The 19,570-nt window shown below is 36.7% G+C and overlaps 1 protein-coding gene across 1 annotated transcript in view; it reads right to left on the reverse strand.

Moving 5' to 3' along the window:
- The window catches only part of LOC107739685 (tensin-1-like), a 207,344-nt gene that overhangs the window by 8,425 nt on the left and 179,349 nt on the right, over positions 1-19,570 (reverse strand). The window contains exons 19-27 of the mRNA XM_016551885.1: positions 18,244-18,428; positions 18,001-18,139; positions 12,014-12,109; positions 9,726-9,743; positions 9,287-9,455; positions 7,328-8,379; positions 4,018-4,104; positions 2,586-2,714; positions 1,235-1,330 (exon numbers count right to left, since the gene is read on the reverse strand). Coding sequence (XP_016407371.1) covers positions 1,235-1,330; positions 2,586-2,714; positions 4,018-4,104; positions 7,328-8,379; positions 9,287-9,455; positions 9,726-9,743; positions 12,014-12,109; positions 18,001-18,139; positions 18,244-18,428 — 1,971 coding nt within the window. The remainder of the gene's footprint in view (positions 1-1,234; positions 1,331-2,585; positions 2,715-4,017; positions 4,105-7,327; positions 8,380-9,286; positions 9,456-9,725; positions 9,744-12,013; positions 12,110-18,000; positions 18,140-18,243; positions 18,429-19,570) is intronic.

Consider the following 19,570-nt stretch of genomic DNA (forward strand, 5'->3'; position numbering starts at 1 on the left):
GTGCACTATAATACAAGCCTTCTGAACCCATATGACAGTTTTATGCCAAAAAAAAATTAGAAAGAGACCTAAATGTAAGTTGTTATTCACTAAAAATCAAATATGGCACTGTTAAAAGCATTGTGTCAGATTTGAGGTCAATGTTGTTCAGTCACAAAACACACAAAGACCAAAAACCTGACACGGCACTTTGAACTATGCAAGATTTTCAGTGGAAAAAAACAACATTTTGATCTTTTCATCACACAAAGCTATCATATGACATCAGAAAACTTAGCGCTTAAGTTGGTTGGACAAGTTTTATGATATTTTTATGGAGCTTTTGTCCTTTTTGATAACCGTAGTCCCTGTGAACTGAATAAAAAGTAGCTTAAAGATTCTACGGAAATTCACCTTTTGTAACAACAGCTAAATTTAACAGCATAGGGGTTTGGAATGACAGGATGATGAGAAACATAACACCACTTTTTTGGGTGAACTGTTCCTGTAAGCAGTGGGCGTCCTGGCCGAGATTCAACCGCAGGAGTGGAGCTTAAATATCGCTGTATGTTTATTAACACGAGTGCTATTCCCGACAACAGAGAAATCCTGCCAAATTTCACCCACACCTGCTTTCGTTCCCACAAATCAGAGTTCTTCTTTGTCTGTTCTGCTTTTCATAATTAACAAACGCTTATGCAATGGCTACCGTAATGCAAGCTGCCCAGCCCTGATTTTTATGTCTCCTTATTTAATGTGGAACGGGGCATACTGGAGAAGACAGCACTGTCCATTGAATAGACTAGGCCTCCGTGTAATGTGGTCAGTAGACAGTAAATTAGAGAGGGGCTGTCTTTAAGCTGTACTTAATAATGTCAGCTGCTCCCATGCTGTCGTTTGGACTACATATGTTCTACAGCTTTCTGGAAGCTACACGAACAGCTTGATTTAAAGGGAAGGATTCACATGTTAACTTGTATTGAAGAGCGAAAACCACACAAGCATTTGTTCTACAAGCTTGGCAGATTGGACTTTCAGATTAGTGAACATTCAACAAATCATTCTCGTGTCAGTGTTCGCAAGCCTCATTAAAAAAAAAAAAAAAAAGCTAAAAATTGATCCAACATGGTTCAATCGAATTCGAAACAACTATTTTAATGTGTTTGCAACATGCTAATACTAAACACAGCTCAATAGGTTTCAGAACAGATTTTGCTAAATTTTAAATTAAACAAATTTAAACAGTTTGATTTACCAAAGTACAGCTCGTTAGGGCAGCCCTTCAGTCTCACGCCTTTTGGACTCGTCTCAATCAGGAAATGTCTCACCAGCTCATTAGTGACATCTCCAGCTGAAATAATGATTAAGTAAGAAATTCAAATATCAAAACAGTATAATAAAAAACAACCAATAATACTATCATTTGTAGACCAGACTTTAAATTACTAAATGAAACCCCATGTTGATATCTGTAAAAGAACTGTATTTGTTCATATTTGAATTGCAATATTTATTACAAAATGTGTACACAATTGACTGAATTTATGTTTCTCATGATCTTAAAGGGATAGTTCACCCAAAAATGAAAATTCTGTCATTAATTACTCACCCTCATGGCTGGTGCCATTTTGGAGAATATCCGCTGGACGTAAACAGCGTATGCTGTTCTGTGTCAGCTGCGTCACACAGATACGCTGTTTTCGTTCAGATCAAATCACAACAACGTAGGAAACAGATCTGGCGTGACGCAGCTAACACAGAACAGCATACGTTGTTTATGTCCAGCTGATACTCTCCAAAATGGCGCTACAGGGTGATGCGGAGGAGACGAATTGTTGAATAAAGTTGTTTTTTTTTTTCTTTTGCGCACAAAATGTGTTCTCGTAGCTTCGTATAATTGCGGTTGAACCACTGATGTTACATGGATTATTTTACAGATCTCCTTGCTACGTTTCTGGACTTGGGAACATTTCAGTTGCATTGCTGTCTATGCAGGGTCAGACAGCTCTCAGATTCCATCAAAAATATCTTAATTTGTGTTCCGAAGATGAACGAAGGTCTTACGGATTTGAAACGACATGAGGGTGAGTAATTAATGACATAATTTTCATTTTTGGGTGAACTATCCCTTTAAAAACAGTATTTCGTGTCCATTTATTTAATATAATAAAAATATATGTATTCATTAATTTATTAAATGGACATACACTAAATCTACACAAATAAATAAATACATTTTGAATTGTTTAAATTATTGTCTGGTACAGTGGTCAATTATACTGTTTAGTGTCATTATACAAAAACATGTGACCACAGAATGCCACAACTGACCAATCAGAATCCATGTTTTCAGAGATCTATAATAATATTAAGAGTAAAAAGAATAAGTAGGGTATTTAAATCTTCTGACAGGTAGTGCAGGGAAACCACTGTCTTTGGTTTTCATCATGAAACATTACATGTGTTTCAGTGTATGTTGTTGGGTGTGTGAATGTGTTTGTCTGCTGCGAACACAACAGGATTATGATCCAGATCTCCTGTCTGGAATACATCTGGCAAATTATTATCTGCATTAGCCGCATGCGTGGAGGAGGCACATGAAATACCTTTCTTTGTAGGTTGCAGGGTCGGAGGTGGTGAGGCAACTTTCATGGCCAAGCCGTAGGCCCCTCTGAATGAATGACTGTCCCGAATGACAAAGGCTCCAGGCTCTTGATCTTTCAGCATGCTGATCGCTACAGTGAGGAGGAGAAAATCACAAAGGCACTTTATTTGGTAACATAATGGCAGCTTCAGTCTTATAAAATTCAAATAAATATAATCAATGACAAGCTATATGAATCCAAAACGTATGACATCCCAGGTTCTGTTTATTGTGCCACCAAAAGTACTACTATTAACCATAAAAAAAATATATAAGGATTCTATCCATAACACTGGACATTTAACTTTAACAAAACAAAATATGCACTCTTTCAATCATTTACAATATAAATATAACATGTTTATATATTATTCTTAAATAACAGATACATATATTCATATTATTCATATAAATATTTAAATAATCAAGAGTCATTTTAATTTAAAGAGTAGTCATAAATGTCTAGTATTATATCCATTATTATATAATATAAAAATATTTAAAAATATAAAATATTTTCCCTCCTTTTTGTCAGTCGAAATTGACATGAACTCAGTAAATAATAAATAATGGATACAAATAATGCTTGTCAATAATGTCCAAGAGGCATATGTGCCTTTATTATAGCATTTCATATTGGTAATCATGCAATATTAATAATATTATTCCATAAACACTGACGGAGGCTGTCAAACTGCACATGTAAGCATTTACATGCATTTACACTCATCATATTTTGTTTTGTTAAAGTTAAATGTCCAGTGTTATGGATAGAATCCTTATATATTTTTTTTATGGTTAATAGTAGTACTTTTGGAGTTAACGGGGAAAACCAGAGGAGGTGGATTGTGTTTCTACATCAACGAACGTTGGTGTTCAGATTACTTTATGTAAGTCGCTTTGGATAAAAACGTCTGCTATATGAATAAATGTAATTGTATTTTTCACCATGTGACATTTTCTCATCATTATTCACCAGATGTGAAGGTGAAGGCTATAATATGTTAATAAATTGCTGTAATGTACCCCACAGTTTTACACACAGAGAGATAGGGAGTGAGTGAAGGAAAAAAATCTTGCTAAGGAGGTTTATTCGTTATCGTTAAGACAAGCTAATGAAGCAACAGATGCAGATGTTCACTGGATTTAACTGAGCACGCATGTTGAGTGCCGTGTGATTTCACTGCATGTGCTTGCGTTTAAAGAGGACTCCAGCGCAGATGATCTAATCCAATAAGAGCACAGAGGAGAACCAAATGTGGAGACAAACAGCGATTGACCTCATATAGGGTGGCGAGAGACACATTTTACTGTTTATAGGAGATATGAGCCTCCATTCGGTGGTTTGAATATAGATAAATTAACACTGGAACACACATATAATGCGTCCTTACCTTGGTCTCTGGAGATATCTGGTTTATACCAGAATTTGGACGTGTCCTGGACAAACTTCACGTGCAGCCTGGTCTCTGGACTTCCATCTGGGAAATGAAATATGCACTTTATTAAGCAGATGTAATGTGGGATTAGTTTAATATGCCTTAGCTAATGAATGCACTATTCTTTCAAAACTACACTTACACACACACACCTGTCTAAAATTACCCTCAAGATCATCAGTATCTTATTTAATTATCGACAGCAACACCTACAATAAGCACACATTTCTCACATTCCAGAAACACAGATAACATAGCACTTAGTTTCTGGAACCAAACCAGAGACTGTCTGCAATGTCATTTATTAAAATAAATATGGCTGCATTTATGTGAATATAGTCACAGGTTTTGTTAGACATGCAGCAGAGTATATATCCATAATACAACATAGCTTCAAATGTCTTACTGCTCTGAGAATATGGTTAATACAAGATAAAAGTATCAAGGACACAAATTTTCATTAATATGCTTAATTTCAGTGCAATCCTAGAAGACATGCAAGAAGATACAGTCCATGACATGTAAAAAAAAAAATAATAATAATAATAATAATAAAAGTGGGTGCTCACTTTTATTATTATTATTATGTTTTTTTTTTTATATACAATGCTGTAACAAATACAATGCTGTATTTGTGACCCTGGACCACAAAACCAGTCATAAGGGTCAATTTCTTGAAATTGAGATTTATGCATAATCTGAAAGCTGAATAAATAAGCTTTCCATTGATGTATGGTTTGTTATGATAGGACAATATTTGGCCGAGATACAACTGAAAATATGGAATCTGAAGGTGCAAAAAAATCAAAATACTGAGAAAATTGCCTTTAAATTTGTCCAAATGAAGTTCTTAGCAATGCATATTACTAATCAAAAATTAAGTTTTGATATATTTACGGTAGGACATTTAATCTTCATGGAACATGGATCTTTACTTAATATCCTAATGATTTTTTTGCATAAAATTAAAATCGATAATTTTGACCGATACAATGTTTTTTTGGCTATTGCTAAAAATATACCAAAGTGACTTAAAGGGTTAGTTCACCCAAAAATGAAAATTAGGCTGCGTTTTACTCACCCCCGACGCATCCTAGGTGTATATGACTTTCTTCTTTCAGACGAATCCAGTCGGAGTTATATTAAAAATTGTCTTTGATCTTTCAAGCTCTATAGTTGCACTCAGCGGGTGTTGCATTGCTTCAGTCCAAAATACGTGAAATAAAAAGCAAAAACAGAAGCAGTTCCGGGGGAATTACGTATGAGGTCAGATTTGCGCATGCACCGCTCAGAAGTGACGCACGCGGAGAGATCGAAACAAAACACTCATCGATTCGCTACAGGAGGCCTTTGTTCACCCCCCGGAGCAATGTGAGACACTTTTTTTAATGGAAAGGCGCTTTTTATTTCACGTCTTTTGGACAGAAGCAATACAACACCCGCTGAGTGCAACGATAGAGCTTGAAAGATCAAAGACTATTTTTAATATAACTCCGACTGGATTCGTCTGAAAGAAGAAAGTCATATACACCTAGGATGCATCGGGGGTGAGTAAAACGCAGCCTAATTTTCATTTTTGGGTGAACTAACCCTTTAAGTCTCGTTTTGTGGTCCAGGGTCACATTTATACACATTGACTTCTGTCAATAAAACATTGTTGACATTGTTGCCTGTCAATAAAAACAACAATCAAGTAATCAATAAATTATAAATTATTGAATACAAAAAAAAAAAAAAAAAAGGGGAGCACTCCAAATACCATGTGAGTATAGGCTATTATTTAACAATGTAAATATATGTAGAAATAGGGCTGGGCAACATGGCCAAAAAATTATCACGATAAATGTTTTCATAATCAGTTGATATCGATAATTATCACGATAAATTTCAAATCTTTATTTCTTTCAAGTTTAAATATAGATTTTTGCTCCTAAGTAAAAGTTGTAGAAAGCAGACCATTACCTGTGGTCTTAAACTACTCTTTATGGTCAGAACATGACAAACACTTCAAGTTTTTGAATTCTTTACACTTTTCCAGTCATTTTTCCTTAACAAAATAAATATCTTAAAGGGGTCCTATTATGCTTTTTCACTTTTTCAACTTTAGTTAGTCTGTAATGTTGCTGTTTGAGCATAAAAAAGACCTGCAAAGTTACAAAGCTCAAAGTCCACTTCAAAAGGAGATATTTTATTTAACAGAAATCAATTTTCAAAAACTACAATGAACGACTCGTTTGGACTACAACGCATATTTTCCAGGATTTGTGATATCACAAATATCGACGAATGGGACGAGACCTGGTTGAGCTGCACTAGAGAAGGCAACGTATTGAATACAAAAAAAAAAAAAAAAAGTGGAGCACTCCAAATACCATGTGAGTATAGGCTATTATTTAACAATGTAAATATATGTAGAAATAGGGCTGGGCAACATGGCCAAAAAATTATCACGATAAATGTTTTCATAATCAGTTGATATCGATAATTATCACGATAAATTTCAAATCTTTATTTCTTTCAAGTTTAAATATAGATTTTTGCTCCTAAGTAAAAGTTGTAGAAAGCAGACCATTACCTGTGGTCTTAAACTACTCTTTATGGTCAGAACATGACAAACACTTCAAGTTTTTGAATTCTTTACACTTTTCCAGTCATTTTTCCTTAACATTATAAATATCTTAAAGGGGTCCTATTATGCTTTTTCACTTTTTCAACTTTAGTTAGTCTGTAATGTTGCTGTTTGAGCATAAAAAAGACCTGCAAAGTTACAAAGCTCAAAGTCCACTTCAAAAGGAGATATTTTATTTAACAGAAATCAATTTTCAAAAACTACAATTAATTTCTTAGTTTCTGCATTTTCTAGTGAGTGATATTGTTTAAATAATGACTTTGATGACACACATCTTCAGCACAGTTTGCAGTGTGGGCTGCAATATTAATAATATTACATGTTTTTGTCTCTTAGAAATGCACATTTGACAGTAGCTTGAGTTGACAGTAGCAGTAGCTTGAGTTAGGATGCAGATGTAAATTTATGTTTTTAAATTTATGTATGTAAAAATTTTTGAGTTTTATTCAAATTAACCATTGGTCTTCCAGAGTAGCATACATTTTGATCATGATAACAACAGTTAAAACCACAATGCTGCACAAATCACAGTGCTGCAACCTGTTTCCAATTCTAATTCAGAATTAACTGAATTGGAATTTGAAGGCTTTCTGATTCCAATGATACCTACTGGAATTTACTTTAATAAAGTCTTACCGCACATGTTGAGTTTGGAGAAATCAGGGAGTGTGTGGAAGAAATGAACGCTTGGAGTGCTGCCGCCACTGGACACTGGGGAGGACATCTTCCCATTGAGCGTTCCGTAGGACAGTCCACCATTGGAACGATCGCTGCTGGACATGCTTCTCTTTTCGGGGAGCTGAGGTTGGGGGGCAGGACTGCCCTGTCTGAATCCCACTCCATCTATGTATCCAGCCGGGGAGACTGGGAAAGAAGGTGTAGATGGCGGCTGGTATCCAGAGGAACTGCTCTGGCGCGAAAGGGCTCCGTGCCGCTCTTCTGGAGTGGTGTAGCCACTGTACATCGGGTGCCTGTCCAGACTGGGGCTACCCTGCGTTAGGGACGGGTGGCATCCCAGAACGGGGCTGCCCTGATTGGGATGTGTAAGTGAGGATTGCCTGCTCAGGACGGGGCTGCCCTGGTTGGGTTGGGTAATGGACGGCTGTCTACTCAACACCGGGCTGCTTTGGTTAGGCAGAATGATTAGTTGATTTAGGGACGCCTGTCGGTTGAGGACAGGGCTGCTCTGGATGGCTTGTCCCATAGGTTGTCTGCTGAAAATCGGACTACTCTGAGTCCCGTAGGTTACGGGATACTGTCTAGACAACATCGGACTGCTCTGCGTTCCTTGGGACATCATTGCGTGTCTTCCTAGCACGGGACTACTGGCCATTCCAGGCAGATGACCGTTGGTCGGGGTCGGTTGTCGGCCCAGAACGAGGATGTCCTGATTAGGTAGTCTGTGCTGGAGACCGGGAGTGGACATCACCTCGGGCAGGATGGCTTGGTGTCTTGTGCCAGGGCTTCCGGCGAGTGGCTGGATGGTGGTGGCGTTATTTTGCACAGTCTCTGGCAGAGAGGGCCTGATATCAGGGGTGATGTAGCCACCCAACATGCTGCTGGAGGTGGGGTAAGAGGGTGTGGGTGTTTGGTATGTGCTTTCGGAGTGCTGGGAGTGAAGGACAGAGTCGACAGCAGCCTGGGACAGAGAATTCAACCCAACCCCGCTATCAGTCAATGTGCTTTCACTGAAAGAAGACAAAACAAGAGAACGAGAAGGACTATGAAAGATAAGTTAATATGGGCTGCTTTATGTCTGACATTAACATACATTTGTAAACAGACAGTACACGGATTAGTATACGGACAGTACACTTTTTAGCCAGATTGCATTTTGCATTCTGATGCATTTATAGTGTGATCAAAAAGATTTGATCTCACATACCCATAAAAATGCTAATTTTTAACAGAGGTTGCATTTAACTACATTTAGCTTAATGTGGATAACGAAAACATATTAGCATTTACATAATTTGTTCATTAAATTATTGTTTGGTTATTATTAATTCTTTTTTTTCTGTGACAATCTATTATTGTAACATGGATTTATAAAAATGCCTTAGAAAACCAAAACGAAACGGTTGATAATTGTACACGTTGATAAAGCAATCTCTTCCTATGTAGGCTGATCTTCACCAAAATAAGTTGCAAAGAGGACCAAATTTATGGTGCTACTCAAAATCTGGATATTCCGGTAGGAAACCAGTGTGTGAAACTATTAAAAAATGCTTTCGAAAGTAAATAAAATAATAAAATAAAATAAAATAAATATTAAATTAAACTAAAATTAAAGATATTGCTTTGACAACTAACTAAAATAATACATAAATACAAGTTAAAGTAATAAAATTACTAAAATTAAAACTGATATAAAAATAAAGTTCAATAGAAATACAAAATAAAACCAAAATGACAAAAGAAACACAAAATAAAATAAAAAAACTAAAATTTTAACTAAAATTAAAAAGAAACCTGAATATATAAAAATAAAAGTTAATTCAAAATATATAACATATATAATATTACTATACTATAATAGTATATAAATAATACTCAAATAAAACTGTATGAAACATGAGAGTAGTGGCCACTTACACTGCATCTGGGCTCTGAATGGGGCTGCTGGAGGAAAGAGGAGCGTTGTAGGCATGGGACGGCCCGACAGGATGTGCTAAGCTGTTACTGTCATTTGTTGGAGACACAGGCGACGCTGGCGGCCCACCTGCAGCTGCTTTGGCCACAGACTCCACATAGCTACGAGGCTCTGAATAAAAGAAACAAAGAGAGAAATACCTGTGAGCACAAGAGTTTAGAAGAGTCAAAAAACAAAAGTCAAAACTAAGATAATATATAAATACTTTTTTACATCTGACCCTGAATCTTGTAGAAACATCATTAAGGTCACAAGTGAATAGGATAAAATGAGATGAAAATGAGAATGGAGATGACCGTGATGTGTAAGATGATAAAAATCAACCAGAAGATGAGGTGGTTTGGACGTAACATTGTAATTCTAAATCTTGTACATTCTTACCTTCCTCATCCTCACTCTCTGTTTTCCAGACAGCAGAAGAACAAAATCATAAGACAGAAATTGTAGAAGTTCAAAGAGACGGGGAGAAGAAGGGATAATTGCCAACATAAGCATGAAAAAACAAGTAACGATAACAGCTGTAGCGTCTGGACCAATCAAACACACAATTTTGCATTTGATTTAACAAATTAGTTATTCATTAGATTAACAAATCGTCACAGACCCCTCACCCAATAAACTGGGTGCCAGGATGTCTGCGAACGACACCAGGCCAATGAGCTGATTCGCTACACAGCTTTATTCATTCTTAAACCAATATTATTTTCTTCCATAATCACAAAAACACATCCTCTGTTTGTTTTCCATACAAGGAAAGTGGAAGGTTATTTATAAAAAAGGAAAAAAGCACCCTTAAAAAATGTAAAAGTGGTCCATATGACTTGCGCGTTGTCTCCTTTTGTATTTTACTGAAGTGAAAATAATTTGTAATGACACAAGTGTGCAAAAACAAAGAGAGCATTTGCACATTCGTGTGAATTATTACTTTTAAGAGAGCAAAAAAGGGAAACACAACCAAAGGAAACACAATGTAATCTTCATTTGCATTTTTGTTGCTCCAAATACCAGCAGGCCCCGGTGCAGATTAAAATACCCAAGTTACATCCCTTATCTTCAAAAAGCACATGACTTAATTTAAGCTAACTATAGTAAGACAACGAGGCCCCTGTGACACATCATCTCGTAATAATGTTAGTGTGTGTACTGTATGTATGGCTCTTGTGTTTTGGCAGGCCTCAAATTAACTCCCTGGGGAGCGACGCTAAAATCAGCCCTGCATGAGAACTTGTTCCAAACTAAAGAGATAGTTTACACCCGCTGGCCTCTGAGGGTGAATCTCACCAAACCTGCCGAGACAAGACCAGGTCATATATCACCCCGAAAATCAAAGGAAAAAAATAAGAAATGATAAAGGAAAAGAAATGTGGACTTGTTTTCATGTGGTTCACCCCTGAAGACATTGTAAAATGCTGCTTGCATTAAAAGAAACTATTTATTAAAATATTTTTTTGGTTATCTTTTTGCTAAGCTTGCTAATATCATGCTTAAAAATCATCATATCATCAAGTATTAAATATATCCTTGGGACAAAGAGAACGGGTAATAAATCAGCTTTAAAAAACGGCTCTGTTCCAAAAACTAGTGAGCTGTCTTGTCTACTGCCTACATAGGGAGCTACTTTCTAAGACGACATCCTCATAAGTGACCGATTTGGAGCGCTCTACATATGTAGCAACACTGAATATAATATTTTAATTGAGTTTGTGTTAGCATGGTGTTAAGATAGCATGACACTCTAATAAGAATAAAAATATATAAAATAGTCCATTTTTAATTATATTAAACTAAACTGAGCCATCTTAAATTGACATTTTCCACTAGAAATTTGTTGGATTGGCTTTTCTGTATGGAATATGCTGCTGTTGAAAAAAACATTTTTTTTTTTAATTCAGCAAGGACACAATAAATTGATCAAAAGTGACAGCAAAGATATGTATATTGCAAATTGTTAAAAAATGTATCAGTTTCCACACAAAAAAAATCACAACTGTTTTCTACATTAATAACAAAAAGAAAGTTTCTTGAGCAGCAAATCAGCATATTAGAATGATTTCTGAAGGATCATGTAACACTGAAGACGAGTAATGATGCTGAAAATTCAGCCTTGCATCACAGGAATAAACTACAGTTTAAAATATTTAAAAATAAATAATAAAAAAAACTGTTATTTTAAATTGTAAAAATATAAAAAATTATATATTTGTTCCCAAAAAATATTACAAAATAGTTCCAATCTGAAACTAATGCTTTAGAATTTGGCCACTGTGCTATCTTAGAAAGCTGCATAATAATGTGACCTTCTGTGTCAATGTTCACTTCAAATGCTACCTAGTTAGGCAGCTCACTGGGTTTTGGAACAAAACCTTTCACTCTCTCCCACAGTTACACACACACATTAAAAGACCACAGTAAAATGATCCCAATATAACTGCATATGAAAAGAAAACACCAATCCATTTAAAAATACATATGAGCTCACTGCTCAAGAGAGTAGAAAAGGAGAAAGGGAAACACTTGAGAGGGAGTAATGAAAGGTTATTTTGATATATGGCCCACAAGATGTATTTGAGCTCCCTATATGGAGCACAGCATGGAGTGGCTCAGACCAAAGCCAAAAGACCACGTGTGTCTTCATGTGCATTTCACTGTATATGTGTGCAAAGCCTCACCTGAGCCTGTCTGGTTGAGCAGTATCTCAGCAGGGTTGTGGGGCTTCAAGCCCAGGAAGGACAGTGGCGTTTTAGCCAGTCCTGGAGGAGATCGACCTAAAGCGACACAGAACACAGAAAGATATTATTCAGAGTGATATCAACTTACAACATACTTTAAGCAAGTACATCAAGGCAAATGCTTGTAGCTTGGCAAGCTTAATTTCACGTATTGCTGAAATCGGAACAGGGTTGTCAATCAATTAAAAAATAACAGAATTAATTTTGTTATGCTCCATCAAGTTGTTTTTGAATGCAAGAACGCATTCCGCATAACCGACTCGTTCTGTTCTGCCTTTTTCATTATGAAGGACTAGGAGAGCCACTTAAATATAAATAAATAAAGGAATTAAATCAATGTTTTTATTTTAAAAATTAAATAAATAACTTTTTAAAATAGTCAATTAAACTGAAATATATATATTTTTAAATATTAAATTGAACAATAAAACATTTAAATTGAAACAAAGCATTAAAAACCTAAATATTTTTTTACAAATTGCTTTTCTTTATCCATTTGCCAGTTGAGTAAAAAAATTCCATTGGACAGTTCACATATGGAATTAGCATATAAAAAAATAATTTTAATATGCTGTTATGAGTCAGAGAGCATGATTAAATGTGTTAATATTGGCTGGTTAATGAACTGTATTAACTTAAACAGCCCTATTTCCAAAATGTGTCAGACTGCAATTCATAATGCATTATGCAATGCTGCAAGGGGTGCTACTGTATATAGTGGTCTTGATATGTTTTTAGCAAACCACTTGAATAATCCAACACACATCTGGTTTAATGGCACAGGCAATTGAAGGTAACTCTATCACCCCCTTGAGTACTGAGGTTTGTTACCATTTGAGCAAATCATGTTCAATATGATGGTGCACTTGCAATGCATTGGCCAAGCATTCACATCTGCATTTGCGTACTTGCACAAAGTATGTTTTTGGTCCTTAGCCCTTATAATACAGATCAGTGTGTACCACTTCCATCTTCAAGGCGTCAGCATTTGACAATCTTATGAAAGCGACCAACTTCCAGACCAAGAGCCTTTGAGAGACTATCGTGATACACACTGAGCTTTTAAAGACATCAGACTGAGGTGGCTATTTCAGTATGTGACATGGCTGGGGAATGAGCTAATGTCTCATGCTCTGTGGCAAGGCCGTGCAAGCGCCTCTTTAAAAGAGTTAATGATGTGATTAACACTCGCTGTAACGGTGCCCAGTCAAAAGAACGAAAACAAGACAGATCATGCAGACAGAATACAACTCAGCTGAACAGATCTCGAAAATGTCACATTGAAAACATTCAAGACCTCACTACACAACGATTGCTATGAACAACAGGACGAGTCATTCAAAAACAACAAATAAACAGTGGTGCCCAGCAAAACAAGACTGGTGTGAAAACACAAATGGGGAAAATTAATGGTGATGTGGATGCAGAGCTGTGGAAAGCAGCACACTTGAAGACAGCGAGAGTTTTGTGTTTATAAAATTGCACAAATTCAATTTGCATAATCAATTTTGTGTATTGTTGCATCCTGAAATGTGTCAGAGCATAATGCATAATACAATACATATTGCACCCAAAATGTGTGTGTGTGGGGGGGGGGATATGATCAATTATCATTTTATTTTTTGCTTTCAGACAGTTATTCCTGGATGTTCACTAAAAAGCTTGTTTTACCACAATAGCTGATTGACAGCTGGGTGGAATGGGTGGTCCTGTGATTGTGGTTTGAGCGATCGAATCACACTGTTTTGGACCTCATGATGTGTTTGGGTATGTGTTCTTCAGGGCTGCTCTCCACATGCATTCTGGGAAAGGCTGAGTATATGCTTGCATTTTGGCAGGCCCGAGTTGATATAATTGCTGACACACATGCATCCTCCACTTACCAAAGAATCCAAATCAATTCTTTGTTTGCCAGAATAAGTGCCTCAGCATTGGACACAAGGAGAAGGGGAGGGGGTTCTATAGGGAAGCTTTCCAGCCTCCCGTTCTCTGCAGGAGGAGGGAGCCACAGAGACGTGCTACTAGAAAGTGGCTACTGGAGCATGTGAGTGTCTGTCCACCTCCGAACAGAAAAAGAGCCCCTACGGGTCACCAGCTCCCCAGGAATCCAACAGAACCACCCAGAAAGTTTATGGCTATGGTTAGGTGACATATCCCAGCCTTTTGGTGATGTTTAATATATCTCAATATTTATGAATTTTGCACTGAAATGACTTAAAAGGATAATTTCTTCAATAATTTCCACCATTTCAACAGCCATTGTTGCCAAGTACATTAAAATATTTAATTCAAAAAGTAAAATACAGTAAAAATCTGAGTGTCTGTCCACCTCCGAACAGAAAAAGAGCCCCTACGGGTCACCAGCTCCCCAGGAATCCAACAGAACCACCCAGAAAGTTTATGGCTATGGTTAGGTGACATATCCCAGCCTTTTGGTGATGTTTAATATATCTCAATATTTATGAATTTTGCACTGAAATGACTTAAAAGGATAATTTCTTCAATAATTTCCACCATTTCAACAGCCATTGTTGCCAAGTACATTAAAATATTTAATTCAAAAAGTAAAATACAGTAAAAATCTGAGTGTCTGTCCACCTCCGAACAGAAAAAGAGCCCCTACGGGTCACCAGCTCCCCAGGAATCCAACAGAACCACCCAGAAAGTTTATGGCTATGGTTAGGTGACATATCCCAGCCTTTTGGTGATGTTTAATATATCTCAATATTTATGAATTTTGCACTGAAATGACTTAAAAGGATAATTTCTTCAATAATTTCCACCATTTCAACAGCCATTGTTGCCAAGTACATTAAAATATTTAATTCAAAAAGTAAAATACAGTAAAAATCTGAGTGTCTGTCCACCTCCGAACAGAAAAAGAGCCCCTACGGGTCACCAAAAAGCTATATGAAAGTTTGAAACAGAAAATAGTGGTTTTCATCTTGCCACTTTCTTTGTGAAAAAAACACATTTTTACTCAAATGAATCAAAATGGATTTATAGCGTTTTGGAACCAAACTCTTCAAATAATGATATTGAGGCATGTTCATTTCTATGCACCAATATAACATTATAAACAGCTAAATTTACCTACAAGTATTTTTACTAAAACATTTTAATACTTGAAAAAATCCTATGTGAAAAATGCTAATATTATGCAAATACGCAAACAAATTGTCGAATCAATTCAATTGAATTAATTTATTATGAATTTATTAATTGAATCATTATAAATTTCCTGAAATTTGAAATGATTCATGTAAATGAATCTTTTTTTGCTATTAAAGTTTCAGTTACATTCATTTTATTATAAACACCATTTACCTACATATATTTTAATTAAACCATAACAGTTTTTTTGAATGGTAATGCAAAAGAATCAATTAATGACTTCTGATTTGATTCTTTTAAGCTGATAGTTTGACCTGAATTGAACTTACCAACTCTAACGCCAACTTACCAAGTCTTAGCGTTCTCATATTTAAGAATTATAAAACAAAGAGGGATTACAAAACTTTTCCAATGAAACTGTATTTAGAAGCTTGTAAATAAAGTGCACATTATATCACCAGCAAAACCATCACAAGTATATCATGAACATTCAATATACTGTACCTCCCAGCCCTAATGTTCACTAAATATCCTGTGGTAATGTAACACAAAAAGGACAGGATTAGATTGATTATGTTTTGTGTTATTGTAGGCTGAATCTCGGTTTTGTTCTCTGAAGCTACATCTAGACGCTCGTGGTAGCAGAACTAGTCTGAAGAGCTTTGAACGTGAAGTGGCCTCAGGATAAGATGTCAGCTCAAGAGGATGACTTGAATTGGTTTCAAATTAGGTGTCTGGTAAAAAAGAAATGCTGTGGAAGTCCAAGGAAAACAGAGATGCTTAACATTGTGTGTGTTTAAACTTATAAAGAGGTTACAGACTTTTACAAGCAGCTTTATATTAAACCTGCAGGGACAACATGCTGGATGGGAAGATGAAGCAATAGGTTATAAAAACCTGAACTGGAGAAATTCATCTGCACATGAAACCTGAGGCGCAAATGTGCTTGTTCTTGCATTAAGATACAATGACTGTGGAGGCTAGCATGCCACAGAAAAACTGCTGACAAAAAGCATTTCTCAGGCCCACAGGCATTGGGAATTGCTGGGGAGCAAGTGTGAGCAGGGTCTTTCTGATCTGAGCACTTATGCCTGTCTATGAGCCAACACAAAGTGTGTGTTATCACTCAAACGGAGGTCACACATCTTTAACGTTGAGAACATGTGAATGAACTATAGCATATGTTAATGATATCTACTGGCTCACGCAAACACCCCGAGGTAGGGTTGGATTTAAGTACAGCCAGACCTCACGTTGGCTTATAGACAGTGTGTTAATGTAATGTTAGCCCTAAAGATTCTTTTACAGAAAGAAGCAAAAAACCCACCACTATTCTGATGTGCTAATTATTAAACACAATGACTCTGTTCCAAAACCTAGTGAGCTTTCTTGCTCTGCACCACATACGTTGCGCTAGTGCATTTTCGTATTAAAACAGCGTTTTAAAATGAAAAGGATCCTCGTCTACACTGGCATTTTCACTGCATTTCAGAAACGATCTCCGTCCAAACTACACAACCGAAAATGCGTCACATGACCATTCATGCACACTGGGCATGCATGTAAAAGTGTAAACAGGAAGTTGGTTGCTAGTCACTGGCAGGTACAACAATGAGCATAATGGTGAGCAAAAGCAAGGACGTTTTTGTTGATGATTGCTCTAAGCACAGCTCGCCTCTTGGGCATGTAGGCAGCTGATGTATTATAAAATACTGAATTTATCTGCACAATGGCTGCTAAAAATGACAACAAAGCCAGGAAAGTTTGCAATTCAGTCTTCATGTCACACAGTCGTCAAGGATACGCAGAGCGAATGTGGGCAGCCATACCATTGTTTTTAAAAGTCTCCGTTTTGGTCCGTTTACACTGAAACACAATCAAACTAAAACGGGGTCTGCAGCCTTTACGAAAGTCTCTGTTTTCGAGGGTCAAAAATGCCGGAGAAGTGTAAATGACAGGCGTAACCGTAGCAAAAGTTATGTGTTTTAAAACAAAAATGCAATAATGTGAACGTAGCCCAAGTCTGCATCCTAACTGATCTGTGACCTCATAAGTGAGCAATTTGTAACACTCCACATGGGCAGTGGCGTCATACATGTGAAATCCAACTTGCAATTGATTTCAATTGAGTTTCAATTGAGATTCATGTTTGCATTTTGCTAAGCTCATGGTAAATTTAAATAAGAATACAAACAAAATACAGTACATATTGGGTAACCCAGTTTTCAATAAGATTGAACTACTTTTATCAATACTTTTATTTACTGAATGATTTATATTTGTAATCAACACCTGCCCGCATTCTCCACCATCTCAGATTGTTTATTCATAGTTTCTTGCAATACATTTTCTCCGTGAAAGGTATAAGCAATGCTGCTTTAGAATTTGGCTTAAAGAAGGCAATAATCATGCTGACTATGTTCTGGAATAGCATTTGTGTTAGAAGCACACCTATGATGTACACCTATGTAGGCAGTTCACTATATTTTGAAACAGAGCTTTCCTCTAAAAACTGTATGATACCAATAACATCTAAATAACTGGCAGTTTGACTTCATTGTAGTTTCTTGCCATGTTTCTATAGTTTTTTAGAACTTTACTCTTTACTTTAAAACTATACCAATAATATCCAAACAGCTGACAGCTGGACTTCATTATAGTTTCTTGCTATGCTAAACACTTGTGTTTTCTAGATCATCAAAATGAACAAAACCAATGATCAGTGATGGTCGTGACCCTTTTAAAATGTTAACAAAGAGAGGCAGTGATTCTACAGCTCTATGGCGTCCTCCTCCTCCAGCGGGGAAACTTACTCAGATTGAAGTAAGGGGTTTGTGGCGAGACAGGGAAGGCAGGGGTTTGGGGTAGGGCCTCACCACCAGCGATCGGAGGGGGGCTGACGGGACCCCCATCCATTTCCTCAAATGCTTCTCTGTAGCTGTGCATGTGTCTCTGGAGAAAGAAGGACAGGTGGACACATATCCATATGCACAAACACATATACACCCACATTTATTTTTGGGATTAATACTAGGGGTAATATCCATGCGGTCTACCTCCTTGGGCCGCCCCCCAGGGTTCATAGCAATCGTATTGGCCAGCTCGGGTGAGATGCAGCGGATGGGGGAGCGGACCGAGCTTCCTCGGGTTGGGCTCTCATCTTGGGAAAGGTCCTCACTGATGGTCCGGCACCGTCCAGGAACTGAAGTTTCATCTGGTGACATTTCACCAGACTGAACTCCTGCCAAGAAAATGAATATATGATGTCATCTCTAACAGATACATTTTAGGGCCTGCAGAAGAACATTCATCATACCTGATAATAAAAAATATCCAAATGTCAAAATATTCCTTGAAGAAATCCATGGAAAACTGCCAATGAGCTCTTAAAAATTAACTCTCTGTCAAAAGCTGCACTGCCGTCCAATTTACACCACATAAAAGCCTGTTGGAACTACGAACAATGTTCTCATTCAAACAGCCTAGATTACAAAAAGCAGGAATATTAGAGAAACTCCATGGATTTAAAGGGTAATGTGTGCTTCTGGATAAAGCTCTGGAACAGCCTCAAAACAACTTCGAAGCCTATTTCTTCCCGTTCTGTTTGATCTCAAGAGTCTATGGTGTAAATAAAACTGGATTTGTGTAAGTCTTCTCTAGTAGGGAGGCAAAAACAGAGAACAGAAATGATTAACTAAAGGAGTCTGGTAACTGAAAGCCGGTGGAATGGACCTCAATTAAAGTTGTTTTCTAAGACAAAAATCACTATTATAATTAATTAATTCATCCATTCAGTGACGGAAAATCATAATTAAAATAGTTCAATCTAATTAACAGTTCATTGGTTTACTTGATATTTATGTGTTCTGTGTATTTTTATTCTAATTATAGTATCATGTCATTAGCTTAGCAACATGCTAAAGCCAAACTCCACTGCAATTGTAAGTAGAATCTCCTGTGCTCTTTGTGTGAGTTGCCTATCAAGAGTGTTTATCTAATAGGGAGTTCAAAATAGCAAATAGAAAAAAATAACATGAAATGAAAACAATAACATGTTAGATACCAGATATACATGCTACTAGCTACATGCTACTAGCTTCTAAGCAGAAAGACTTTCCCATATAAGTAGAGACTTTAAATGTGCTCAGGCTGAAAGACTTCAATGTATTATGGTATGTGCTAGGCTTAAGCAAAGCTGATTCACTATTCACTATCAACTTACAGATAAGAAAAAAGAGCTTTTACGGGTTCTGTGAAAGCATGTACAGCCACACACAGTTTTAAGCTCATTCAACTGGACTCAGTTTGAGAGCGAGCAAAACATTAATACAATCTGGTGGGAGTGAGTGGAATATCATGGAAACCGGACAACAGGCTGAGCAA

The sequence above is a fragment of the Sinocyclocheilus rhinocerous genome, unplaced genomic scaffold, assembly GCF_001515625.1.
Source record: "Sinocyclocheilus rhinocerous isolate Xijiao unplaced genomic scaffold, SAMN03320098_v1.1 scaffold1482, whole genome shotgun sequence".
Lineage (NCBI taxonomy): Eukaryota > Metazoa > Chordata > Actinopteri > Cypriniformes > Cyprinidae > Sinocyclocheilus > Sinocyclocheilus rhinocerous.